This window comes from Amblyomma maculatum, chromosome 6 (assembly GCF_055883805.1).
Source record: "Amblyomma maculatum isolate TAMU_Amacu chromosome 6, ASM5588380v1, whole genome shotgun sequence".
NCBI lineage: Eukaryota > Metazoa > Arthropoda > Arachnida > Ixodida > Ixodidae > Amblyomma > Amblyomma maculatum.
This window is the reverse complement of record NC_139349.1, coordinates 100,160,162-100,187,227: the sequence shown is the minus strand read 5'-3', so window position 1 is coordinate 100,187,227 and position 27,066 is coordinate 100,160,162. Positions and strand designations below refer to the sequence as shown.

Genomic DNA, 27,066 nt, shown 5'->3' with positions numbered 1-27,066 from the left:
AATAATACCTAATTTGAGTATGGCTAATTCAGTGGTGACCGCCGAATTAGGATTGGACACTCTCAATATTTGGCCCTTGAGCCCCTAAATTTGACCCAAGAATTTGACCAAAATTGATGTAACCTAATTTGAATATTGCCAATCCAGTAGTGACTTGCAAATTTGGGTGGTCTCTCTGGACCCTGAAATTTAACCAAAATTAGTGTCTAAACAGAGTGTGGCCAACTCATGGTGTCTTGCCAATTTAGTTGGGCCACTCCCAAAATTTGGCCCACTTGAACTACCGAAATCTGACCTTGCCCAAATTTGACCAGAACTATGTCTAACTTAAGTTGAGTATTTCAGTGGTGACTTCAAGATTCGAATGGGCCACCGATGAACTTGGCATCTCTGGACCCCGAAATTTGACTTCCTCCAAATCTGACCAAAAAGTTGACAAAAAACTAGAGCATGGAAAACTCAGTGATGACTTGCAAATTTAGGTTTGCTTTTTGCCCCCACCCTTCAACCCTCAATGTTTACTTGGCCTGAATTTGACCAATATTGGTTGCTGTCTGACCCAATTTGAGCATGGCCAACTCAATAGCGACTTCCAAATTTGGGTGGGATGCGCACAGAATTTGATACCTTGACCTCCAAAGTTTGACTTTGTGTGAACTTGACCAATAGAAATGGCAAAAAAGCAATGGTACTCAATGAAACGAGAACTCATAATGGAACGAGGCATGGAACTCTCTGTACTTTTGCATTTCTGTATGTAATCAAGCTTAAGCGCCTCTAATTTTTCCTACTTTCTTGCAAGGAACGAGCACATGTTATAGCAGCATGCACATATGTTTTTCCTGGGGCTGCAAAAGAGTTCTGATAGACTCGTATTAGCTTAAATATGCTAAGACGCTGTGAAAAGCAGCTTAAAGTGCCCTTGTTGGAGAACTTAAGGTACATGTTGTGGTATTGTTCTCTTTCTGCAGGCCTCTACAATCGCTGTGTCAAGCTACACCAGATTGACGAGCTGTTCACAGACAACTGTGCCCCGTTCGTGACATCACTGTCCATGCCGTCAGATGAGTTCCCCAGCCCTTGGAAAGCATCACTGGCGTTCTTTGCTGGCGGCCTCATCCTCATGGCGGTCACTGTGCTGTCCGCCGTGCTCGGCTGCTGCGTCCAGAGCGTGCTCAAGAAGAGCATCTTTACCGTCTCCGGCACTGTTCAGGCCGTTGCTGGTGCGTGGCATCTGCTGTCGTCTGAAATGACTGCTGCTCTCTGAACAACGCATCTTCAATTCTTTTTTCTTGTAATCAAAGCTTTCCTCAGGGCAACCTTACAGATGGAGTAAAGATCAGCGGGCTTGATAGCAAATCATTACTGCTGATGGTGCGCCAGCTTGAAGCAGTGAAGGACAGTGTCATCTAGTACTACAGAAAATAGAGTTTGAAAAATAGTTGTAACAAGTTGTTATTCTGAGTACTGTGGAATTGGCATATTGTGCCAATATTTCATTTCATTTTTATTTCCTTAATTTCAGGGGCATTACCTAAAGGGTGGGTAGAAACGTTTTGGGTGAAACAGAAATAGTCATATGTTATGATGATATGTTACGAGTTATTTATTTGATATTTTCTCAAAGCAATATAAGATCTTCATTGCATGTTCAGGCAAAATAAGCTATAAGAAGATATGATTCAAAATTTTTATCGCTAGTGATGCCGCCTAAAAACAGTGAAGAGTTCAAGCTGGAATTAAAAACTTTGTTACAAACTATCTTGCTAGATGCCTGGAATCAAAATTAAGATGCCTAGTGCACGATCATTCCCAGGCAAAAATCATAACTGGTCTAACTAGTTTAAGGGACAATTCCAGTTGATGCTATTTGGATCCCAGTTTAATTCCAACTGGAATTTAACTGGGATCCAAATGGTATCAACGATGAATTGTTCCTTTAACCAGTTAGACCAGTTATGATTTTCGCCTTGAATCAAACCGCTAGCGTTGGAGATATATAGCTTATTCACGTGACGTCATTGCAGCTTTACTGGCAACCATGGCATGCAAAACGCAACATCAGAGATGGAGAAAGAAAGAGAGGGCCTACTGCGAATCGTGACATGGCATCGGTAAAATCCGAGCTCTGGTTGGATGGCATTAGAAAACGTCTCAAGTGTTTGACAAATGAGCGACACGCAGCAGGGAGGAGGCCGATAGACCGGCGTCGACGCATCGGAAATATTTTTTTGTGTGCTTTTAGTTTCGAACCACCCAACGTTATGGCGGCTTCGCAATACAGGGTTGCCGCAACTGTTGCCTACTAAACTTGATAGTGAATAGGGTCTATAGCCATCAGCCATTCTAAACTGTTGCCTTCGAATTCAGAACAAATTCATTCTATATAGAGCCAAATTTTTTTATGCAACAAAATACTGCATAATGGTGTACATGGTTATCTCAACTATTTTGGCAAGGTTCTGAAGGTGTCTAGAGATGACAGAAAGAAGAAATTAATTGTTCAACACTGAAAGGAAAAAACTCTGCTACCTTTAGCTGCGATATAGGGAATGATAGGTGAGTGGAATCTGGGTTGGCGCATAGGAAAAAGCTCGTTAGATAAAAAAAAATGAACAGAAGCAGCGCAGAAGAGTCGGTAAAGACATGCTGGTTATTGGTGGCCACCCTTACAAGACACAAGTAAGAGATGACGAGAGTAAAACTATGGACAAGTAGAATTGGTCTTGTTCATCTTTTGTTTGTGTCTCATATTGATGTGCTGCCAGATGGCATCATGTCACCACATCAGTTTGCTCAAATATAAGTGCTAATTTCTGGTTCTTATGCCAGACAACCTCTAATGCCTTATAACTTCATGCTGCTTAAAACGTTGGCTGAAACCTTATGACTTCCAGACAGCCTCATAATACTGCATTGTGCATTTATATTGTGCATGGGTGAATACAAGCACCTAAATTTTCACTGATTTGAATCAAATAGTAATTTTTTTCAAATAATTTCAGAGCAAATATCTCACACTTTCGGTGTATAAAAGCTAAGTGTTTGAAGCTTTAAAAGCACAACTCCATGAATTTCAAAAGCTGCACATGTTTAAAATATAAAAAATAGTGTCTACCTGCTTGGTAATGCATAAATGATAATAAATAGTTTGGTTCAGTTCGTGAGGCTTGACTTGTGCCATGAGGGATGCTGTAGCGAAGAGCTTAGGATAATTTCTACTATCTGGGGTTCTTTAACGTGCAGTATTGCTTCTTTAGTTACATTTTCCATAGCTAGAAAAGGGCAAATGTAGCTGGAGCTGTGATGATGTTATTAAGCTTGTTGGAAAAACTGCTTTTCGTGTGCATAGGATGCAGTGACATAATTAAGAAAGGTTTCTCACGTGCCGCATGGAAAGCCTTTGGTTCGGAATGTTCTGCAGTGTATCTGGCAGTGCATCTGTATCTATCACTCTAGGTCTGATGTTCCTGCTTGGGCTCCTGCTGTACCCAGCTGGCTGGGGCACTCGGAGGGTTCACACAGTGTGTGGGCCTCACTCGGAGCCTTTCATGCTGGGTGGCTGCTCTCTAGGTAAGCAGTTAGACATCACGCGCGAATGAAAGATGGCAGTGCCTGATTACTGAAGGGAAAGGCACAAGTGTCGGGCGTGGTTTTATGTAGGGTTGAAGGGCGTGGTGCACGATGACTGCCATGAGTACGACTGAACTGCTCCCTTATCACTCTGAAATTTGGCGCACAGATGGCACACAGCTGTCTGTAATTTTCAATATCCCTTTTATACGATGTACTTGGGTGCTTCGATCACAATTGACTATATTCGCATCGTCTGCAATATCGGTGACCCAAAAGCAGCTTAAGTGCATGACTGATGCTTGTGGCACCATCCAGTGCATATGCTGAAACTATCGCATCACTTTATTCCAGCAGTCAGGAGCTTAATTCTTCTTGAACTGTAGGAGCAAATCGTGCAAACGTTTTTTGTGCTTAAACTTTTGGTAGTCTAGAAATCAATAGCAAACAAACTACCTGCTCAAAGGCTCACATCCCCACAAATCACAGCTTCAAGGTAAAACCATTGTGCCATGAGTATGCACCAGATGGCACTACAGGCATTGGCTGTGCGAAAGCTGTTTGCTTTGGGTCGCCTGCAATTCACTGGCATTGCAGGCAACCTGATTAATTCTGATCGAACAAGGACATCATCCAAGCTTGTTTTGAAAATTATAGACGATCGTAAGCCATCTGTGCACCAAATTTCGGAGCGAACAAGCGAGAGGTTTATCTGAGAGAAGCATTGTGCGGTGCATATTTAGCGTTGGAACAGTCTTTATAGTATGTTGTCTGTACATGCAGTGGCCATAAGTACATTTTTCCTCAGCCTAGTTAAGGTTGCTTGGGCTTAGGTAAGCCTAATAGGCTTAACTAAGCCTATTTCATGCGGAAGTGCTTCTAGCTTTTGCATGTAAATGTTATGATTAGCTATGGCTAAAACACTTATTTTTTCCTGTTAGGCCAAGCGACACTGAGCATAACTCGTAAAAATATTTCTTTTCTGAAAAACTTGCACTGAATTTCAGGATGGGCCTTCTACCTCGCCATTGGGTCCACCCTTGTCACATTTGTGTGCTCAGTGCTGTCGGTCCAAGCGGAGGTGTCCACGTCAAGCGACAAAGTGCAAGACGAAATCCTTGAAGGGAAGAATCTCATCTGCTTACTGTAGCTGCCATCAATCGCTGCTGTTCAGCTGTCACCCCATTCGAGACCGTCACACTTCCACGCCCATATGTTCAAGGTCCTAAGGTCCTAAAAAAAAAAAAGAATGAGTGATGCGAATGCACCTTCTTGTTTGTTTCTTAGTGATTCAATGGCTTCTGACTGGAGTCTGTGTGGAAGTCAGCGTTAACTTTTGATGAATGGCTGAAATATGTGTGTGAAGATGCATGCACGGGCAGTGCAAGAAAAGAAGTTAGGAATCTTTCTCACTTGTGCATTTTTGTCTGTGTAACAAAAGTGCTGTTGACTATTTTATGCTGTTTGCTGGCCATTCCCTGAGGATCGTTTCAGGCATTTAGTCAGATGCGTTTATCTAGGGAATTTCGGTCAAATGAGTTAAAAGTTGAACCTTATTATAGCGAGAGGAATTGGGGTGTAATAATTTTAGAAACAAAAATTTGTAGCATCACATAGCTCATGTGCAGACAATGATTGGCTTGAAAGGTGGTGCTGGTTGGAATGAGGCTGTTTTCACAGATTTTGCATTTCAGTTTTGTCACCATCTGTTTCTTAAAATATGTTATCTCATGTCACATTGTGGCTGTGATAGCAGAGTGAATTGGCACAAAATAAATGTTGATAACAGCAGTTTACCTTCAACACCTAGGAGCTTACACCTTTTTTTTTTTCATCTTCATTGGCTGTACCTGTCATGAAGATTTAGTACCTGTTCCAGATTGTAGCATGCACATTTTCTGTGATTGAGACCAGAAAATGTGCTGTCATTGTCTCAAGCCTGCTTGCATTGTGAAGGAGGCTGTGGTTAATTGCTTTGCATGTCATCAGTTGTGTTATGTGATTGTGCTTTATTTTGAGCAGCTATTATGTTTCATTGTACAGCTTATTAACTGAATTTTCACTGTGAAGCAGTTGTTGCTATATGAAATGATCTGAGCAAATGTCGACCAGGATATTTGTGTTACCTTTTCATGGCTGTGCAGGCTGTACGGGACATGTAGGCATTTTTTAGTCACTCTGGCTGCCATGTTGTTAGAACCGTTTTCATTTTTGCATCATATCTGTCATATTCCACTTGTTGCATCACACAAAAAATGGAGCGAAAGCAAATATATCCAAGAATACTGAGATATATATATGTGACCAGTTGGCAATTGCAACACTTCTGAAGGAAGGTTTGTATTCGGCGGCACTGTGTAGCTGTCTGGAACTGTGCTAATTGTCTCAACCGCTTAAACTTCTGTTACGCTGCATGCTGGAGTGCATCTCACACATATCGAATGGGCACGCTCGTGTTACGTGGACATGTTTACACGTCCTTGTGATGACTTAATGGTGATGTTGAAATGAGGGGTGGAAGAGTGTGTGTGGCTTATAATTTTTTGGGCAGACATGTCCAGTCACTCAAATCATGCATTCTCATGTTGACATTTGAAAAGTCTAAATGTGCATGCACGCTGGTTCAAAATCACGGCCACGAAGTGGCACTAGTTGCTTGCACACTATGTATAAAGTCTTCCAGTCTTAAAACCATCAAGTGCGGTGCTGTGCTGAAGAACAAATGACATCATATTCATCTGTGTCTTGTTCCCACCTGTTAAATGAATGCCGTTTTTAAACAACAGATTGTTAAAAAAAAAATCTGAAGTTATCGTGCGGCTAACCAAGACTTCAGAACTGGCACCTTTCACGTACTGCTGCTGATTTTGTTTTTTCTCATTTAGCAAGAGTTATCACTTACAATATAACAGTTGGCTATGAATAAATTCTGAGTATTGAGTATGCTCACATGTTGGAAAGTGCTTTCAGGCTGCTGCTGCTGTTTGAATAGCGTTATTTGAAAGACCGCAACCTATCATTTGTGGGTGGTTGTGTAATTGATATGATCAGGATTTATAAAGTAAAGAATGACTCCGCATCCTTGTCAGTACAAGTAACGATGACTTAAAATTTGTTTCCATAAAGGTAATACCTTAGTGAACAGATTAGGCATGATGCTACAGGTTACCTACAGGAAGCCACTATGAAAGACATGGCTCTGTTACTTTGATAGATAGAAAGCACTTACCATCTTATTGCTTTCCTCTAATCGTGCTTAATCATACTTGTTGAAGGCGAGTTGAAAAACTGAAGCCTTGTTGTATGTGACCAGTGACCGGAAAGCTGATGCCTGCTAGCAGTACACTTGGACGTTCGTTGCATAAACGGGTTTGAGTGACGGAGCATTGTTCAAGTAACATGTTTCTGGGGAGACATTTCAGTATTTTGTTTTTGATGTGTTTTGAAGGCACTGTTGTTCCCAAGTACCACAATCGCCCTTTTTTTTTCACTGAACATGGACAGCAAACTAAAGAGGCTTGGTAGCAGGAGGTTAAATAAATAGTGCAATTGAGTTACACTTCTGCGGTACCAAGTGAAAACGAGCTGCACCGGTATTCAGCCCTCACGAGCCAAAAGCTTCCTGCCGTTGTTTGTTGTGTATGTTTATACTAGATCATCCAAGGGCATTTCTATACACTCTTAACCACGCAAAAGTTTCCTCATCACTTCCTCTCCCTTGTGCACACGTAGTCAGTATTAGGACAGCTACGTGAAGATAAAAAAGAAACGTGCATATATGCACAGGATTGCTCAACACGAAAGGGAATAATCAGTTTGCGAAAAAAGACAAGTTTATTTGTTATATCTTTACAACAGTAAAAAAGTACTTTTAGACGTTATATGTTAAAAGGAATTCTAGTTAGAAAACAAGCGTGTGCTTGTTGACCATAACTTACAGAATTATTATTGAATGAATACTTCGTTTTTTTTTTTATACTGAGTGACCCTGTACGTGTTTCGATTTCGTTGCAAAATCGCCACATCTCGCATCTCTCGCAGATGAGCTGCTGTTTTCTCCCAGCTTTTGTAAGCTGGACCAATATCGCTGCTGCCCATTTGATGAATGCTACATGCTTTTGTGCTTGCAGGGCTGTCATGACAAGACTGTTGTATTTTTAATATAAAATGTGTACATGAAGCTCTTGTACCTGCACATTTCTTTCTGCATAACTTTTTTTTTTCTTAAGGGAAAAGCACAACGCCTCTAGTTTCTTTATGCGAGACACCTGTCCACAGTAAAGTTAAGGCTCACAATTGCACTGATAGGTTCCATTGCTTCTTTAATATAAAACCTGCAAGTAGCTACCTTCTAACTGTCCAAGACTGCTTAGTTACTTTCACATTCCAGATTTGATCACTTTCGCTAACCTTATGAACAGTGTACCAACTTGACACTATGCCATCTCTGGTATCATTCAATGTTATCTTTCATAATCAGCCTAACAGAGACTCTGCGCTGAAATGTGAAGCTACATTTCATTTCGTTCGTTTATAGGGTTTAACGTCCCAAAGTGACTCTGGCTACAAGAGCCGCCAAAGTGGAGGACTCCAATAATTTCGACCAATTGTGGTTCGCAGACACTGCACAGCACACGGGCACCTTGATTTTCGCCTCCACCGAAAAGTGGCTGGGATTCGATGCCGCATTTTTGGGCACAGTAGTCGAGTGAATTGACCACTGGACACTGCAGCGGGGTGAAATTGAAGCTAGTTTTGATTAATGAGCTGCTCTTCAAGATTATAGACTTCACTAACAACAGAGTAGTGCTAAGAAAGAAGATGCCCAAATACATTGTGTACTATGATATATTTTCACACTGAATCTCTGCAGTGACATCCATACTTTTGTGGAAGTGATGCCCAAATACCCATCTGCTGTGCTGTGTCGATGCATGCTGAAGAATTCCAGGTGGCTGAAATCAATTCCCAGCTGTCCATTTACGTAACTCTCCTCTTCCTCCACCTCTCTCATCCCTTTTCCTTGCAATGTGGTTCCATTCACAAATACCTTTCCTTTACAACAATCTTCGATATGATCGAGGCACCTCTATGACAGGCTATTAGGCTGCACCTCTAATGCACCAGAAATAACATCTTAGACTAGATTTAGCAAAATGCTCCTTATAGTATGGGGTGCTGTTATTTTTCTTAAATGATACCAGGGAAGTCAAGTCCACAAGAAGTCAGACCATGAGCTCCCAGCGTTACCGTCGCCAAGGCCAGCCCAATCATAGCGTGCGAATTTGCGACTTCTGTTGTGGTACAAGCTACAAGCTTGTACTCTCGACAGCAAGAAAGATGAGTTCCCTTCTTTGGTTCGAAGCCTGACACTTGCATTTTTGTAGGAGAGGAAAAAGTAAAGGTATGCATGCCACTTGGTTGCATTGGCCATTATCATTATCATCAGCCAGACTAAACCCACTGCAGGGCGCAGGCCATCCCCATACTCCTCCAATTAACCCGGTCCTGTGCTAGGTGTATCCACTTGACCCCGGTGATCTTATCTTCCTACCTAAATTTCTGCCACTCCATGCTACTCTTTCCTTTCGAATTTGTTACCCTTAAAGGCCATTGGTTATCCTCTCTTCGCACTACATGCCCTGCCCATTTCTGTGTGTGTTGGCCACTACACAAGTGAGATGGAGAGAAAGCATTAATGGGACTGACAACGACAAACATGTAAGATTATGGTGGAAATAAGAAGCTCTCGTTTCACAGTGAAAGCATCAAGTACAGCAGTATCAACAAAACGAGGGTTTGCAATATTAATCTGACAGAAAATCGCTTGGAGCAAGCCGGAACAACTTCTTGCCATGAAACCTTTGTAACTATCGGTGTATCTCATCGCGTGAATATATAAACAAAAAGCCATTCTCTCTGTAGTCTGGATGTGTTATATTTTATTATAGGTTACGCTTTTGAAAATAAACAATCATCAAAGCAGCGTGTTGTCAACAAGGCCAACATTATTTCGCTGCAACAGCTTTCAGTGTAGAAACTCAAATGGGCACTATGATATATCTCTGGATGCTTGGACTTTAATTGCAACTGCTGTTGCACTCAGTACATCACGACATGTCAAAATAGGTGCATGCACTGACCGAAGGGCTCTTGGTGAAAATCTACAATGTGTATAACAAAAGCCTGCCTTTAAAATTTAGCCATCACTTCCTTTATAACCTGTACTTTCTTTGCAGTTTGACTCAGCAAAATTGAGATCATGGCAGCATAAATAAATGCTTGATCAATTTTAAAGTTGCACAAAGATGACCATTTTGAACTTGGGTGCTAACTTGGAATGACAGAGCATGATGCAAAGACAACATACTTGGTATGCACACATTGTCGTCCTGCACCACGCAGAATGTGCATGAGTTAAGCACTTTCATCTTCATTTGCAACATACAAAATCCCCGCATTACTAACCTAACCACATTCAAGAATTTTATTTAAATGTTACGTGTTGGGTGCCGGAGATGTAGAACACATGCTGCAACATCGCTCACTGCGAAATGCCAACTTGGCATGCGGAACAATTGAATTTTTTTGTCACGCTGCTGCATTAGCACGCCAGGGAAGGATTTTAAATCTATCGGCTTCTCTTACCAGTATGCTGTTCAATTATCTTCACACGTTCATGAAGTGGGCTCCACTTGCCAAATAAAAGAGCATCGTGGGCTCACAAATGTTGGCTTCTATCGACAGGGTACTGCATTCTAATTAGAGACCGCTCCCATTAAAAAAAGAAGCTTCCATAAGCTAGGAAAGATCAAGAAACAAAACATTGATGTCACCATCACATGGAAAATTTTGCAAGTAGAACTTAAGTGCCGACACAGTGTCTACATTACACCACCATTCACTCCAAAATTCTGGCAACCCACCCGTTCCATCAACCCATTCATGCATGAATTAAACACAGCGGATGAAAAATGTTTTTTCTCGACGAAAAATATCTCTCTAGGCCACAAAGATCTCAGAAAAAATTTGAAGTAATTAACAACCTCCTCATTATATTTTCAGTGTGTTCCCATATGAGACATCATGCTGTAAGGTGGTAGAGGTAATCAGCTTAAGTACAAAACAAAATAGTAATACTCTAAAAAAATGCAGGACACTCGTGAGAACAGCGTAACTAACAACAATTTAAAGTGAAAGGTTGATGATGGGCCTTGCACACTCCGCAGTAGAAGGACTCTGAGCACTCGGTGTAGCGAGGGATGTTGCAGCGACTGCAGAGGTACATTGTCTTGCTATGGCCGGCAGGACTTCGACAACAGTTGGCTTACTTCTGGTTACTCTTGTTCAGGAAATGCTGCCCGACGTTGCACATTTTCTTCCAGATGCACATACGTGGTGGAGCACTCTTTTCTATGTAGATATTGGCGCAGGCTCATTGGATGAGCAATCTCGTTGCATCAAGCTCTGTGCTGGTTCAACGTGGTCTATGAGCTCCTTGGCAACACGAACTTGGGATTCAAGTTGGTTCATAAAATGTTCTTTGCCTTTGTTGCATCTCCATACTGTTGAGGCATTCGCAACTGCCGCATTTAGTAAGGTGGAAGAGCATTCTCATGTAACCTTTCTTGTTCCAGACATTATTTCTGCACTTTGCAATCAAGGATTTCATGATGTCGACACCACCCATGCGTTCATTGTAAATTTCCACGGAGTGAGGCTTGGTGACATGGATTACGCTGCTGTCTTTTTCAATTGCGTACAAACTTGTTTAGAAAACGATATTCTAATGTAAAGACTCAGGAATTACGGCAAGGAGGTAGTCAATCAGTATATGCGTCGTGCATGTTGACCCTGTGCTCACCCATAAGCTCAGCAGGCTTCCCTGCATAGTTGTAGTTTTTATATCCGATCAACAATGTGCGTACTTCCTCGCGTTAAAAGCCCTCAAGGCAGCACATAGGCTAGAATTTACTGAAGCGCCGTTAGCATGTGGACGATTGCTGTCGTCACCCTCCTCTTCTGAGCTGCTTGAAGTGCAGAGATCCTTCTCCCAATCATCCACTTCAGAATCATCGAAGTCAAATTAGAGGTTAAAGGAGTATTGATTTCCTCCCTGGACACTCTTCGCTTTGAAGACATTTTGGAAAAATTGAAGTGTGACACTTACATACAACCAAATTCCTGCCAAGACGGCCTCCATCACACTTGGAAAGCGCGGAAAAATACAGGCGCTTTGAGCCCAGGCTTGGAATTCTGCAAATGAGTTTGAGGCTACGCTTTTCATGCATAATTCCCCATTTGAGGGCACACGTTTGTTTCCATGTATACAGGCTATAGCCAAGGAAAAAAACGACAACAAAACTGACTGACATTAAATAAGAGTTGTACTTCGCACATATATTTTTTATACTCAGAGCAACTGCCTCTCAAATTATTTTTTGTTTCTTAGGAACATCCGATGGCTTAAATAAGCCTACTCCCCATTAGAACCTGGCATTTCAAAAAACATCGAAGTGTAGTGTCATCTTTGAAACATGTTAGGAACCTTGATATGTCCTCAGCTGAGGACTACATGCGACAGGAGACACACTCCCAGGAAGTGAAAAATTTTTATAGCAGGATAAATGTATGTCCTCATATGAGGCCCGTATGAATGAGGGTTCAGGATTTTTCAAGTCTGAATGGACTGGCATCAATGCTTTTTAATCCTGTTTTCTCTCTCGTAAATGCATATTTCGCTGCCGGACGAATATCAACATCACTAAAAAGAGCCAGAGAATCAATCTTTACCAAGGAGAGTTAAACAGGTGAAGTGTCCCGAGCAGCAAGTTATGTTAATCTCCCATACTTTCCTAGTTAAATCTCAATGATGTAAAATAGAGGCCAGTGGATAAGAAATCCTCCAAAGCCTTGAACCTTTGCTTGTCCGTACTGCTCAGAAAAATAAATCCAGTTTAAGTATACATGCAAGGAAAGGCTTGGGATTTGTTTTCAAGAGAGAAAAGGGGTAAATAGCTCTATACAATGACCAAAGACTGGCTGCCAGTTGGCTACCGCACACAAGAAGAAAGGAATAGAAAGATAAAGGCAAGAAGACACATTAATGCACAACACTCTCAAGATGGTTCAACTGTGCAACCAATTCTTTATTGCCTTTATTTTTTTATATTTTTTTTGTTTGTTTACATTGCAACCCACTTCCCAGAAAGTAGAACACAACTAATATACTAATATCTTTGCTCTTCACGGCATCTGCTGTATGCTTTCTGCTGCTGCCAGCTAGTCACTTCCCAAAGGAAACGAAGGCAAAAAAAGGCAAGGCAGCGAGAAAAGCCACAGTTAAGTTACACTATCGTGTTATGACTGCCGAGAGCAACAAATCTAGAAACAATGCAACAGCACCGTGAACAGCTGTGACTTAATTTCTGCACTGCTGGAATATACTATTAACAATCAACTCTGCGGACAAGCAGCCACACTAGTTAATTATTCAAACTGGAGCACACACACCCAAGAGCAAACCTGATGCTCCATCACAGATTGTTTCAGTGCCGCGCGTGAGTTGAACAGGATGCTTGGCCTCTTCCTAAGCACTCGCTGTTCATTGAACACTGATGTGAACTGTTAGTGAACAGTGCCTTTCTGTCCAAAACAAAAAAAGAAAAACGGAAATGCATAGCACGAAATATGCAAGGGAGCTAAAAACAACATAGGCACATTTCCAAAATGCATCTAGACATTCCTGCCAATTTTTTTCCCTGGTGATTTCACATCGAAGCACACCGTTAACAATTTGCCCTTTGCTCAATGCAAACCCGCAGAGCAAGCAAGTGAACGCAACGTAACACTGTGGGACGGCACAGCAGCAAACAAGAAAATGCCTACCGGAACAAAATTCGGAACTAATGGGGAACAATGTAATGAAGTTCCTGCCACTGGGAAACAATGACAAGCACTAGCCAAGCTCTAATAGGTACCATCAGATGTTACGAATCGACGACAAGTTCTCCATTCACCTGCCACTTTCTAACATGACACGATAGGGGCTGGCCAGCAGCCTCTATTGTGCCATGTTGGCCTTTTTATTACTTTTGCTACATAATTCCGAGTACAACTATTCTGAAATCTGTGCTATACAGATGGATACAGTTCTAAAGCAAAGCAGTGAATGCCCCTTAAAGGAGGCCCTCCAACTAACACCGACCTGTTTTCAAGATATATCACATGCGACCATCTCGCACCAGCCTGTACCAGAATGTGCACGACAGCCGACTAATGTCAAGGCAAGAGGGTCTACGTGTCACTGGTTGAAAGACATTCTTTGAGGGGCATCTGCAGCTTTGTTCTCGAGCTGTATCCAAATGCACAGCACCTGACAAAACAGAAAAGTACTTGCACTTCAGGAAGAACCCACCAAAAACAAGCTGCTGGCGACAAAAAGGTCATTAGTTTTTTTTTTTTTTTTTTTTATGGAACATCTATCAAATGACTTTAGTATCGACGGGTTCATCTCAGAGCTTTGGAACTTCCGGCAATTCCGTCGAAATTGGTAAAACTAGGTAACGCGAGACTTTCGTCAAGGAAATGTACAGGCCACATAAATGCACTCCCAGACCTCAAAGACAATATCACATATTGGGCAGTTTTTTTTTTTTTTTTGTTTTTTTTGGCAGGACCGGTAATTGTCACCAGGACGTGAGTCAAAATCACTGTTCACGCTTACAAGGGTTTTCCTGATGAATAGTTTACATTAAAGAAAAAGAAAAGCATGACACACCGCGAGATTCTTTAAAAAAAAATAACCTGTGAGCAACAAATGCGACTTAGCATCGGAAGCACAAATACTGTTTTCTGCACTACAGGGCTCGTGCAGACACTGTTCAGGCAAAGAATTGACATTGAAAACACCTGCGCTTGGTATCGTTACCTTTCACGATACCAGTGACCTATCTATGCCTACCTTCGCGTGCACAAAAAAAGGTGTTGCATTTGATCACCGTGCTACAATTCTGTAGGCACTAAAGCCACATCAGTAAGAGTGAAAAACACTGGAAGGCAGCAGAAAGCGGTAATGAAAGAAATGCAGGATGTGACCTTGACATTTTACAAAAATGAATAACCACAAAGGAAGCAGAGAAAGCTTTGACACTCGACTGCACATGACGCTGCCGTCCAGCTCCGCTAAACTGCGTTCTAGGCACAGATACTCCCTAAAGCTTGGAAGCCACGCAGTCAAGTAGAGAAATAGCTGCATGGCATTCACCGGACATCTTTGGTATATATATACATGTAAAAAAAATTCCATTAACCACCATTTCTCGACGGCAAAACGAGGAAGTTGTTACTCTGCAAATTACTAAGAACGCGAGCCTCGGCTGCGTTGCAGTAACAAACGGCTACAACAATGCAGCGCAAATCACAGGTTACTACAGTGTTCCCACAAATTTGTTTAAGGCAACTGCCGTGAGTCGCTCACGGCATCCCTCACACGCATAAACGTGGGTTCCTGACACACACGCACACACAAACACATTCAGCGCTGTTTGCTCCAGATGAAACGCTCTGCTAAAACACACAAGCCAGTTCTTAAAGCAACCACAGCATCCGGCTTTCCACAGGGAAGTGGAAAACAAGGCGGCATTCGCAAACATTCTTCCAAGCAACTTCCCACAGGAATGGAAAGAAATGTGTTGATCACTCTCTAAGTGGAAGGTTTATCACCCATTCTTCTAGTGAAGTCCAAGCAAGTATGTATGAAGAAGAGATAAAATCCTGAGCCAGCGCAGAAAGCAAAGACGATTTTCTCGCTCTACCCTGCAACACACGAGGCAGAGGTTAAACTGCCACTGTTGTTACAGGCCAGAAGTGACGACATCGAGGGAATATTGCAAAAGTCAACTCAACGCCAGCTGCTATATCAACGACGTGCACGCAGAAAACAGCCAGTAATAATAATAAGCCATCCTCCTGCTGACTAGTACAGCCTTTGAAGACGAAAAAAAAAATTCAGACTATACTTCTTCCCGACGATGCCAGACACTGCAGCATAACTTGCACTGCACGTACACTTTTTACCAGCTTCTCATTTTTTTTTTTCCTTTCTTGTTTTTGTGCTCATACAGCTGATCACTGCATGGCTGCGAAATGCATCCATCGTTACACACAGATTCTTCACTAGTGTTCAGTGAAGCTGTCCTGGTTAAGAACGACATGCTCGCACTTTTGAAATGGATAAGCGTGGAGCTTCAATATCCACAAGGACACAAACAAACAAACAAATAAAAAGCAGATGCTTCCGGTTGTGAGTGAAAGGCTGTGTATTATAACGAAACACAATAGGATCAGTGTCAGCACAAATTTTGAGGGCTCAAATTAAGACCGAGCAATAAAGCTTTGCGAGCAAACACGTAACTACCAAAAGCAACAAAAGTTCTCAAAATGCAAAAGACAACGCATCGTGAAGGAGCAAACTAAAGCCAGGCAACAAAATTATTCAGGCAGACGTGTAAGTATCACACACAGAACTTATCGAAATGCAAAACAACGCATCTCTTACGCATGCACCGCACAATGAAGCAAACGCTAGAGGAAAACTCTGCCTCCCTCAACAATAAGCATTCCATTAGTAGCAACAAAAAGGCCAGTGGGTGAAATCTGCTGCTATAAGTACCACACAAAACAGGCTCATGGAACAAACGAACACAGGATCTACTTGCAACTTTGAAGAAAAAGCGCAGGATTATGTACATCATTGTTCAGACTAAAAAAATGCAATTCATGGAAAGGAGCAGGCTGTTTGAGTGGCAGATTCCATTCAATCTCTGTGGTAAATCAATGTTCACAAGAAAAAAAAAAAATAAAACACTTTCAGGTGAAAACTTGAGGGATCGGACAACACGTAGCTTAACGAAGTCCCACTCCACCAAGCAAAACGCCAAAATTCCCACCTCGCAAGGCCTACATTATCGAGCTTTTTGGAAGTTCTCCAATGCAACAAATTCTTCCCTTTCCCAAATTAGGCAACCGACACAAATGCGTAGTTGAAGCTAGACACAACCAGTGCCAACAAGAAATTCTTGGACTTATGAGATCACTGCATCTAATACTAAACCTGCAGGCCAACCTCTATTTGTGGCAAGAAATGGCTGGCAGCATGTCCGAAGCCAACTCTTTTGCCAGCACGCATTCAAGGACAAAAAAATTCTCAGAGGCAGCAGCGGAGATCAGCTGCACAAACTTGTGTCAACAATGGCTCCTCTGCTCGCTTACCCGTGTATTCTAGATGACCATGACAAAATGCATCATGAGAAAAAAATAATGAAGTCTCGCAGTGCAAAGCTATTCAGTTAGAAACAGCAGTTACCACAGGTACAGCCACGCGAGGAGCCACATGGAAAACCCACTGAAAATAAGATTGGGAGAAAAAAAAAATACAACAGGCTTTCAACACTTATTCGCACAGCCTTCCATATTCGAGGGGCGCATATCCTACCAGTATACGCACCGTGAAGACCTCGAGGTGACACAGACGCAATGTCGGCGCATTCTTTTCAAGCAAAAACCATCTCCCGCTTCGTACTTTTAAAAGCTTGCCACCAGGACCCAAATGACAGCAACAGTAGTGCATCAGTGTGTTGAGTCGAAGACTTGCAGTGCCTGAAATGAACACAAAGTAGAGACAGAAGAAGAAGAGGACGCACCTAGTGACTCTACTACTGTTGGCCCATGGATGCTGGTGCTTGGAGGAGGCTAAGGTGGTGCCGATAGTGGAACTGAATTCCGTAACGAGAGTCCATTCACAGCGGGGGAAAAAAAAAAAAAAAAGATACGCCTGCTGCAAAGTCGCCGAGGATGCCCAGTTGCAGTCTCAGCCTTCCGCGCTCACCGAGGCGAAGCTCGACGTAATGCTCGGCCGTATCCCCAGTGGGCTCAGCAAGTGCTGCTGTAGGGTGGGGGAAATCACAGCGGGAAGAGGGCTACCTCCGGAGTGGATGCGCGGTGGTGCCATCAGTTGACCGCCACTTGAACCTAGTGCCGAGGCAAAGTCAGATGGGCACCTGGCCAGCTGGGAGTCGCCCGAGTGCTGTGAGAGCGAGTGCGCCCTCAGACCCTGCGTGGTCTTGTAGCTCTTCCCACAATGGCAGCGGTGTGCTTTCTTCATCCTGAAGCAGAGAAGGAGATGAAAAGGTTACTACAATCTGAAAAACAAAGGGATGGCAAAATTAATTCCTGCAACACCAATATGGCAGATAAGAAAAGGGCCCTCAAAAGTGTGCCACACCTGAGCGGGATTCCGTTGCTCGAAGTCAAAGGAAATGAAGCAATCAAGTTCCGAATATTGGGCCTCCTCTGTTCAATCAACCTGGCTTGCAAACATTGTTAACACACCAAACCAACTAGTTTAGCTAGAAATGCAGCAAAAAAACTTGGTCTGGTTTGTGGGGTTTTACGTCCCAAAGTGCCTCGAGCTGTGAGGGTCGCCTTCGTCAGGTCGCCTTCAAGATAGTTTCAGCCACCTGGGGTTCCTTAATACGCACAGACATAGTAGAGTACATGGGAACATTTCGCTTTTGCCCCCATTAAAACGTGGCCGCCGCGGCGGGATCAACCCTGGGTTGCCCGGCTTAGTAGTCTAGTGCCCTAACCACTCATTCAGCGGGGCTGCAAAAAATGACCATAAATGAAAAACTGATTTGGTGCAGAAAAGAAGGTCTGCAGCCAATGCTAAAATACACAATTTGGATGCATAGAACAATGCTTGAACACTGTGCCAATTGCTATAGCTGAACAAGGTTTGGTTTGGTTTGGTTTGTAGGGCTTAACGTCCCACACCGATTCAGGCTATGAGAGATGCCGTAGTGAAGGACTCCAGAAAATTCGACCACCTGTGGTTCTCAACGTGCACTGACATTGCATAGCACACGAACGCCATTATGTTTTGCCTCCATCGAAACGCAGCCGCCGGGCGCCGGAATCGAACCTAGGGACTCCGGCACAGTAGTCGGGCATCTTAACCACTGTACCACTGCGGCGGGGTGGCTGAAGGAGTTCCACAGGTTGGAACTAATTCTAAACAGTGAGCCTTACTCCTGTCAACATAGGTGAACAATATATACGACAGTTTGAGTCACTGGCTTCATTGTACTCATTTTTGTTGCATGCTTAGCTAATGCTTACACCACGCGGAAAACCAGCTTCTAGTGGTGACAAAGCTTATCCTGGATTGTACAGAGAGTTATAGGTATGGCACTGTTTTATGACTTACGTTTTGTGGCTTGGGCTCCAGGCTGTAGCTCCTAACCTATGAACGGTCAGAAAAATGTTTCAGTGCATAGCAGAGCTCAAATCTTCGATAGAAACACAGTGGATGTCAAGTTTGCTGCATAGAATGCTTGCACTACACAAGACTGACAATGCTAAGCAATGAGTGTTCTTTGACAGCTTGAAGCCTGACTGCATGTGAGAAGCGAGAATATGAACAAAGGTTGGTTCAGTTTGGCTTATGGGGTTTAACGTCACAAAGCGAATCGGCCTGTGAGAAACGTTGTAGTGAGAAACCCCCCAAAATTTCGACCACCTGGGGTTCTTCGACGCGCACTGACATCACACAGCACATGGGCGCTTTGCTTTTTGGCTCCAACAAAAAGCAGCAGCCATGACCAGGATTCGATCCCGCATCTTTGGGCACAGTAGTCAAACGCCCTAACCACTGCACCACTCCGGCGGGGCCTAAAGGAATTTCGGTTACAGCATGCTGCTATGCGATTAAAGTGTACAATATTGGATATACCAACTTTTTCATCTGTGCTTGCCAATTCTTTTGTGTCCTTGAATTTAAACTGCTTGCCAACGAGTCTTCCCTACATTGAACTTCAACGAGTTATAAAATTACTAATATTGGCGTAATCAAAAAAGTACATCCTACACTGTTTTCTTCGTACTGTATAGACCGTTTTATTATGGGCGCTGCCATTTTGTGTATGTGGCGCCACCTAGCGGCTGAGTTATGAGCAACCGCCATGCTGGTATGTGGGGTCCCATCCACGAAACAGGCGACAAGTAGCGCAAATCGGCATTTTGGAGCTTTCACATGTAAATTTTAGCTTTCTGAAAGTACCTAGCTGAAAGAAAAAAAAATTTTCAGTAGCAGCGAAGCCATTTGGTCAGAAATGACAAAACAGTATGCTCCTAATCAGGTCGGCTAAAGACTACAAGCCTGATTACAATTAGTGTGTAACTTATGTGGAACAGAGCGGCGGCGGCGCACCACTGGCCGCGAGGGCAGCTTTCAATCTACGTTTTATTCTTAAATGATTTCTAGAGACTGCTTACCGTAACAATTTGAGGAAAGAAAGCAAGCGAATGCAGCCGTTTCATGTCACGTTTAGGAGCTATGCTAATCGCGCTACATTTGTTGGGTCAACCGATCATTCATATACTCTTTACTGCTTGAGCGGCTACTGCGGAAGTTCCCACACCTCCACTGGGGCTCCAATTCGGATCCATTTACTCTATCCTGGCTACTTTTGTTGGGTCACAATCAGGCAGGGTGTTCAAGCGTCCACTACCAGGCAATCGGATTTCAGCATTGCCTACATGACTCAACCACCTGTTTGCCGATATGCACAGGGAGTGGCGACGATTTGTCAACGGCGGGAGCTGCTATCCTGCAGTTTCTCTGAGTGGGCATTAGTTGCATTTGTCTGACGCTGCTGTCATGCTGACATCAAAATACAAGATAAAATGGACAATTGATACCTATGGAATAGTGACCTTAAATTATGTCCCATAATGACCTCATCGAAAGTTGCTTTTGTCAACAATTATATAGTTAATTTTTCGTCTCAAGGTTTGCTTACTGCAAGCGATCGCTGCTATTCCTATGATCATATATTCCCATTTATTATCGGCATCAAAATATTACGAGATGAGTGTTTTAAAAATTATATATTTTAGTGCTGTTTCACTAAGTAAGTTGACAACCAATTTATTGGTATATTGTTGTCTTCAAGTGGGACAGGTTCTTTCATACTTGCATTAACCCCAGGTGACTGAATCGAAATAGTTCTTTACCTGGCAGCATCTCGTAAATATTTGCCGCAAGGAATATCCTCCGCTTGTTGCCCAAAGACTGCCATTGTTGCACGGGTATTCAGTTTTTCCGGTCTCTACTCTACAAATACAGTGTTCGGAACTCGCACGAAAGGCTGCCAAAGCGAAACATTTTCGGTTGGGGCTTGAAATTCAGAAGCTGCTCGTCTTCGACCAATTGAGTAAGTTGCAAGTGGAACAGTGTAGAGCGACACACGCGCATACTACCGCTGTTAATCTTTTATCTTCTGTTAATCATCTCCTTTTGGTTGTTATTTTTTGTTAATGCAAACAACTGAGTAAAAAAAAGATTGTGCTAACCGCGGCAGCTCTTAGCAGCTAAACTGCGGCCGGCGGAAATGAAACGATCAGGGAAATGAAGGAAAGAAAGGGGCGAAAGAAGAAAGAACAGGGAAAGAAAGCACATCGCTCACATCAGCTAATCGGCTTATATACTTTGCGGCTATTCAAGACACTGTGTGCAAAAGACTGCAACGTGTGCCCTTTCTCCGTAAAATGCCCTGCCGCCCCGCTGCTATCCCTGCGTTCCCTTATACCAGACAGGAGGAGCTGCGCAACGCGTTCCGGTTCGAGGCTATTTTCCTCCTCGCCGCAAAAACAGTCTATACTATCAGCCAGGTGTTAATAATGGTTTCAGATCAGTGTTTGCTGTTGTTCTTGCAAGCAAAGGAGTGGAAATGTTTAATATCTTCGAAACTAATGGACATATATTATAAAAATGACTGCATATTGTAAACCAACATAAATGACTGATAAAGAATGCATTTTCATTGCATTTAGTCCAAATAAGAAGAAAAATGTTCCAAGAGGCCTATACCCCCCTCGGATAATTGCATCACAGCCCACGCTCAAATGGTCTTGGCTGAAGAGCACAATAGTGAGGGCTAGCTGTTGGAGCTTTTTTTTTTCTTCTTTTCTTTAAAAGCTCATGAGTGGCCTCCGCAGAAACAGTGCATGAGATAGGTCCGCAAGGTTCTGTTGGATATTTTTGGTTCCCGCTAACAGTGACCGACAGTTATAGTTAGCGATAAATAATGACGATGAGAAAGACAGCTCTCATGAAGAGAGAGAAAGAAAAAAAGGGTCTTTGTCTCTCTTGAGTCTCCTCTCTGCCTCCTTTTTCCCTTCCTCTCAACTATCCCCTCCCTCTCTAGAGAGAGAGTTGAGAGAAGGACAAAGTTGTCGTTCTCTCTCTCTCTTTCAGATACTCTCTTCCTCTTTCTCTCTCGAGGAATCAGGGGCATTCTAAGGATCACAGCAGGGCACCTAAAATGCTTTTGCCTTGCTGTGCCAGACTTTCCAGCTCTTTGCAGACATCTTCATACAGGTTGTAGACAACCCTATGCGAGTGTCAGCCTTGTGGCAGCTATGTTCATCATTCTCATTTGAAACACTGTCTAGGCTTTGCCTTTAAAGTGAGGATTTGATACTCTCTGTCAAGTGCATGTTCCCATATTCTGAACTTAGTAGAACCTTTGATGACCCAATAAAATTATGCCTTTCCAACGCACTGTCGTAGTAGCCATTGCTGCATCCTTGTGCAAGCCAAGTGGGCATGGGAAGGGCCGATGGCAGAACAGAAAAAAAGAAACGAGGCTGCGATGACAACAATTGAAGCAAGCATATTTTAATTAAGGAAGTGCAGCAGCCGCATGCAGAAAGTGGCGCTGAGGGAGTGACTCGACCATAGCGACACTGCTCTAGTGGAGCTCTAAAATTGAGCATGTTCCAGTATTGCTTCTCCCATAGTATTTTCCTTCGGATGAGACAGTTTTTTTTCCTCATTTATAAGTGATACACCCAGCAGGATCAAATGCACCGCATCATTTGGTTTGTCGGGCTTAACGTCCCAAACCAATTCTGGCTATGAGAAACGTTGTAGTGGAGGGCTCCTGAATTTCAAATTTTAATGAACTGACACTGCACAGCCTACTGGTGCCTTGCTTTTCGCCTCCCTCAAAACACAGCTGCCGTGGACAGGATTCGATCCCGCATCCTTGGGTTCAGCAAGTCAAACGCCCTCTAACCACTTAGCCACCACGGTGGGGCTCAGATGCATTGTACATAAGGCATAAATAACAAGAACATCTTTCCCACTACCTAAGAGGAATGTGAATTGACGGCACATACTTTGCCTCCTTTTTGTGTCCGTTTTTGGCATGGTACTTGATGCCATTGACGTTCTTGTACCGCTTCTTGCATCCCGGAACAGGACAGGCAAACGGCTTCTCTTCCGTTGACCCCGCACTACTCATCATCCTGTGTCGGTCAAACAAAGATGGGATGATACCGCTCACATCCCTTTTGGAACTGGGAAGAGGACATTTAGGGTCTTCGAATTAGAGGTGCAAATGGAGCAAGACATGTGCAACAGCCACAACACGGCCCCCAGTGCCTGCGACAGAAGATCCACGAGGCAAGACGCCCGATGGAGGGGGCCAGGTACGAAAAGCAATAGCTAGAGCTTCAGCTTTGTTCCACACATATCATCCTCACGACATTGAAACGAAAGAAGCAAACTAACATCTACTGATCTCACATTGTTAATCACCAAAGTACTAACAGGGCCTTTGAGTCAAAGGACCAGCGCAGCGCACTCACACATCAGAGCAACAGTGCTGGCCAACAGTCTTTGAACCCAGGTACAAAGTAGCCCGCCATCAGCGTAGAAGCTCTCAGCTATGTTTTGGCACGCAGCAAAATAGGCCTGGAGGTATGTGTGACATCATGCCAAAGCTCTACTGCGCCAATATAAAATATAACATTCTCTGTGCACTGGCTGAATGCATACAGTACAACACATCACGAAAGCGTACCTTAAAATTGTTCCTTCTCAGGGTAGAAGAGTTCTGAAATTTTAAAGCATACACTAGCGGTGGCATTGTCTTAGTGCCAGCAATATTAATACCATTAATTTTATCTAATGCTGAGAAAGGGTAGACAATAAACAGGGTAGACAATAAAGCACCACATTTGCTTCCCTCAAGATGGTAATCTTAAAATGAGAGAATTTCAAAAGCCTGTGATTCCCAGAATATACTACCTCAGACGACACTAAAGAAACAGGAACTAGCAGCACATATTTGAGGCTAGGTGACTGCTGTTTTTACCATCTTGGCTGAACCAGACAGGCATTAATAGAATGCAGAGTTTATGTTTCAATACAAAGAGGGATTCAGCGCCTGTTTGTGGTACTCATGGGATCCAGCAGTTGTTGCTGGCAGCCACAAATGGACAGAAACGGCAGCTAACAAAACAGTGACATACAAAATAAGAATGGTAGATCAACAACAAACCTCATTATGAAGTCCGAGATGAACTCATTCTGTGTGCTCCACGAGTCATTACTGTCATCCGATTCACTACTGAGGTCCTCTTCATCCATTTCGCTGCCTGCAATCATTTTTTTTTGTTCAAGGAAGAAAGAATTGGACCAACATTCTATTGCTGTCTAGCTCTAAAATCTAATGACCAGCTGCAGCTAATTAAGCATTAAATTAAATTAAGTGATAAATGAAACACCAAACACTGGACCACTCATTCAGCCATCATCCATTTCTGATCTAATATTGTTGAATTATTTTGAACAGTTTGAACTCCATACTTCTGGCAGTGAGAACGACAACAATGCTTCAGCCACTGTTTTTAATGAAAGGCTGCAATGACACATAAGCAATCTACCTATGCAAGTAGTATAAGAGAATGGTTCTAAAATGGGTGGGCAAGACTGCTGCATCTATGCGGTGCAGGTTGACCACCAGTTATTCTTTAAACCAAATTTAACAGTCAGTGTATAAAAAGGCAGTTCGTATATATATGGCACAAATTTTTCTTCTCTTGGATTTGCAAAAAGGGAGGGAGTTACCAATGCTCAGGTTAATGCTCTTGGAAACATTGCTACATTAAGCACAAATTGAAAATCCGTAATCATGCAACATTAATTTGTACAAGTGAAAAGGGCATGCACCAGATAATACAAGCAGACATTTTTACGAGCAAAATATTAGTCTACATCTACCTTGTTTTTTGTTTGTTTTTTTAAGAGACTAGACAAATGATCTGCCATATCGTTCCACAATTAGCAAAGTGACTTGTAATTTTGTTGGTTTTGTTTCATTTATGAGGTCTCAAATTGACTCAAACTATGAAGAATGCCTTAGCAGGGGGCTTCAGATAATTTCTACCACCTAAGGTTCTTCAACATGCACTGAAATTGCACTAGTACAAGCGTGCCTTGCGAATTCGGGTCTCATAGCTCAGTAGTCTAGTACCTTAACCACTAATCTGCCGCTGTTGGCCATTCACCATCACACGGTATAGCTCCACGATATAGCCATTTGTGAAAATGAAAATACATGGCTTCCAAAAAAAAACCTATGGTAAATATATTTTTAAGCAAAGGAGGCACCATAATTTGTAGTTCGGCACACAGCCCACATGACGTGTTCCGACACAGTTTAGTTAGTTTAAGGGCCTAGTGTAGCAAAGCAACTCAGGCTTCAGGCTATGAGGGATGCCGTAGTGGAGAACTCTGAAAATTTCAACCACTTCGGGTTATTTAACATGTACCGGCTTCGCACAGTGCACCTACAAAAAAACAATAACAGGTTTAGCCATCTCATGAGATGGGCGTCTACTCAAACAATACTTAATAGAGCAATTCTTTCTAAAGCAATGATGACTAACCTGATCTCTTAAGTTGAACGAGCTCTCATATCTCTCGAACTCCCTTGATAAGCCTATGCAAAACCCTGTTCGTGTGTAGTCAAGCTGGAGTTGCCTCGGTAACGCATACCTAGATTAATTAAGTGCAATGCACAGCACATATACTTCAACAGAGCCTGAGTGAATCGAGTTAACTATGGCTTTCCAAAAGAGGTCTAGCACAATTAACTCACATGGCATTTAGTGTTTACATAGCATGTAAACAAGTTTTCGACATCAAGAAATCTGCTGTAAAGCAAACAAGTTTCCTCGCCATATCAGATAGATGGCTAGTGGTAGCACGACAGCCAAAGTAAGTATGATATATCAAGTCGGGGCTTTGTCATGGATAGGATTGCATACTTTTTGCTTGTTAGCTAAAGCAAACAGTGCTTCAGTGCCATGCTCACTCATGCTATTGGAACACGAGCAACTATTACAAAGTTATAAATAAAACTGAGCTCATCCGTACGCCTCTCGTTAGGCAAAGCTATCACGCTAGCTGGCTGCCGTGTGTACGTGCAGGCTTTTGCCTGCACTAAAAAGCGTGTACAAAACGCACACAGGCAGGGATTGATTATTAACAAAGGTGAAAGCGAGAGGTGACGAGTGAACGCAGGGTGCAATGACGCGTTGCAATCACCTGTTGGCGTATTGCTGCAAACTGAAGACGCCGGAGACAGGGTCCGCTGTCTCTTGCGAATCACCCCGAGTGACTCTACACGTGATGCTTCCGTGAAGACCCTGCGCACATCGTCCGCACGATTAACGTGCACGCCTTTCACGGGCCGGCAGAAATGCGCGGAGCCACTTCCGACTAGGAAGTGCGGCGTGGCCGACGCATGGCCACACACAAACGCACAAAGCTCTATTCTCTATCGAAATGCTCCACGTGCATTGCACGCACCTAAAAAGCGCGTCTACATAAATGTCGTGCACTGCATTTAACTGCACGTGTGCTGCACATGTGCACGGTCAAGAAGTTTTGCGCTATGGCAACATAATCATGACAACTTAGCACGGGGGCACACTGACCTGAGAACGTAGCTGACAGGAAGGCACGACGGTTGCTGCAACTCTTGCTTTTCTAGTAGTCTCGGGTCACTATCTACAAACAGGAGCAAAAGCACAAAACGATTTAACTGCGTCGCACATGCAGTCTCGATAAACGCAGTCAACTTTTGACACCTTTTTAACCGCGCATTGCTTGACATTAAACATGGTTCCGTACAACTCAAAGTACGGCACATTATTATAATTACAGCCTCCGGAGAAAGTGGTGTATGCATGCCGAGCAGTGGTAACTGTCCTCATCAGTTTTCCCAATCTCGGATGGTGCACCCGAAAAATCGGGGCGTGGGGCGCCCAACCGCGAAGCGCGTGCTCGCGTCAAGCGCGCGCGCTGCAACTCAACAATACCTATGTGTGTGTCTTCGATGTGCAAAATGAGCTCTCGTAGCGTAGGGAACGTCAGGCCGCAACCATTGAATTTGCAATTGTTAATCAAGAACACCGCCATCGCACATGCGGCCAAGTGCATTACATCTTATGGAAGCGGCAACCGTGTACCGGCGCAGACGATGTAGCACGATGCGCCGGAATCCACGCCCACCATTGGCTAAGATTCCGGCTGCTACTGTGACGTATGAAGTCCAGATTGAAACAAGTGCGGAG

The 27,066-nt window shown here is 43.2% G+C and overlaps 2 protein-coding genes across 3 annotated transcripts in view; one reads left to right on the top strand and one right to left on the bottom strand.

Moving 5' to 3' along the window:
* LOC146186418 (LHFPL tetraspan subfamily member 2a protein) overlaps positions 1–7,753 on the top strand; it is an 80,682-nt gene extending 72,929 nt beyond the window's left edge. The window contains exons 3-5 of the mRNA XM_084607182.1: positions 972–1,223; positions 3,460–3,573; positions 4,581–7,753. Of these exons, the coding sequence (XP_084463308.1) occupies positions 972–1,223; positions 3,460–3,573; positions 4,581–4,723 (509 nt within the window). The 3' untranslated portion in view covers positions 4,724–7,753. The remainder of the gene's footprint in view (positions 1–971; positions 1,224–3,459; positions 3,574–4,580) is intronic.
* A 4,948-nt stretch (positions 7,754–12,701) lies between these two features.
* Positions 12,702–27,005, bottom strand: LOC146186417 (juxtaposed with another zinc finger protein 1-like). 2 transcript variants are annotated; one of them, XM_084607180.1, is made up of 7 exons: positions 26,812–27,005; positions 26,428–26,500; positions 26,036–26,136; positions 23,985–24,081; positions 22,819–22,998; positions 18,842–18,877; positions 12,702–17,738 (listed from the first exon to the last, which is right to left on the bottom strand). In XM_084607180.1, exons 1-7 carry the CDS (start codon positions 26,930–26,932, stop codon positions 17,444–17,446), a joined length of 903 nt encoding a protein of 300 aa, XP_084463306.1. In that variant the 5' UTR covers positions 26,933–27,005; the 3' UTR covers positions 12,702–17,443. The 2 variants fall into 2 exon arrangements, with proteins under 2 accessions (XP_084463306.1, XP_084463307.1); XM_084607181.1 differs by having other exon boundaries at positions 22,819–22,947; positions 26,812–27,003.
* Between the last annotated feature and the right edge of the window lie 61 nt (positions 27,006–27,066).

Excerpts from the sequence above, each read along its gene's own strand:
- LOC146186417 (XM_084607180.1), bottom strand. The coding sequence starts at position 26,932 with ATGCACTTGGCCGCATGTGCGATGGCGGTGTTCTTGATTAACAATTGC. Across the intron at positions 22,999-23,984 it reads ATCTCGGACTTCATAATGAG|TTCCAAAAGGGATGTGAGCG; the intron begins GTTTGTTGTTGA and ends TCCTCTTCCCAG. Across the intron at positions 17,739-18,841 it reads TGGAGCCCAAGCCACAAAAC|GATGAAGAAAGCACACCGCT; the intron begins GTAAGTCATAAA and ends TCTCTGCTTCAG.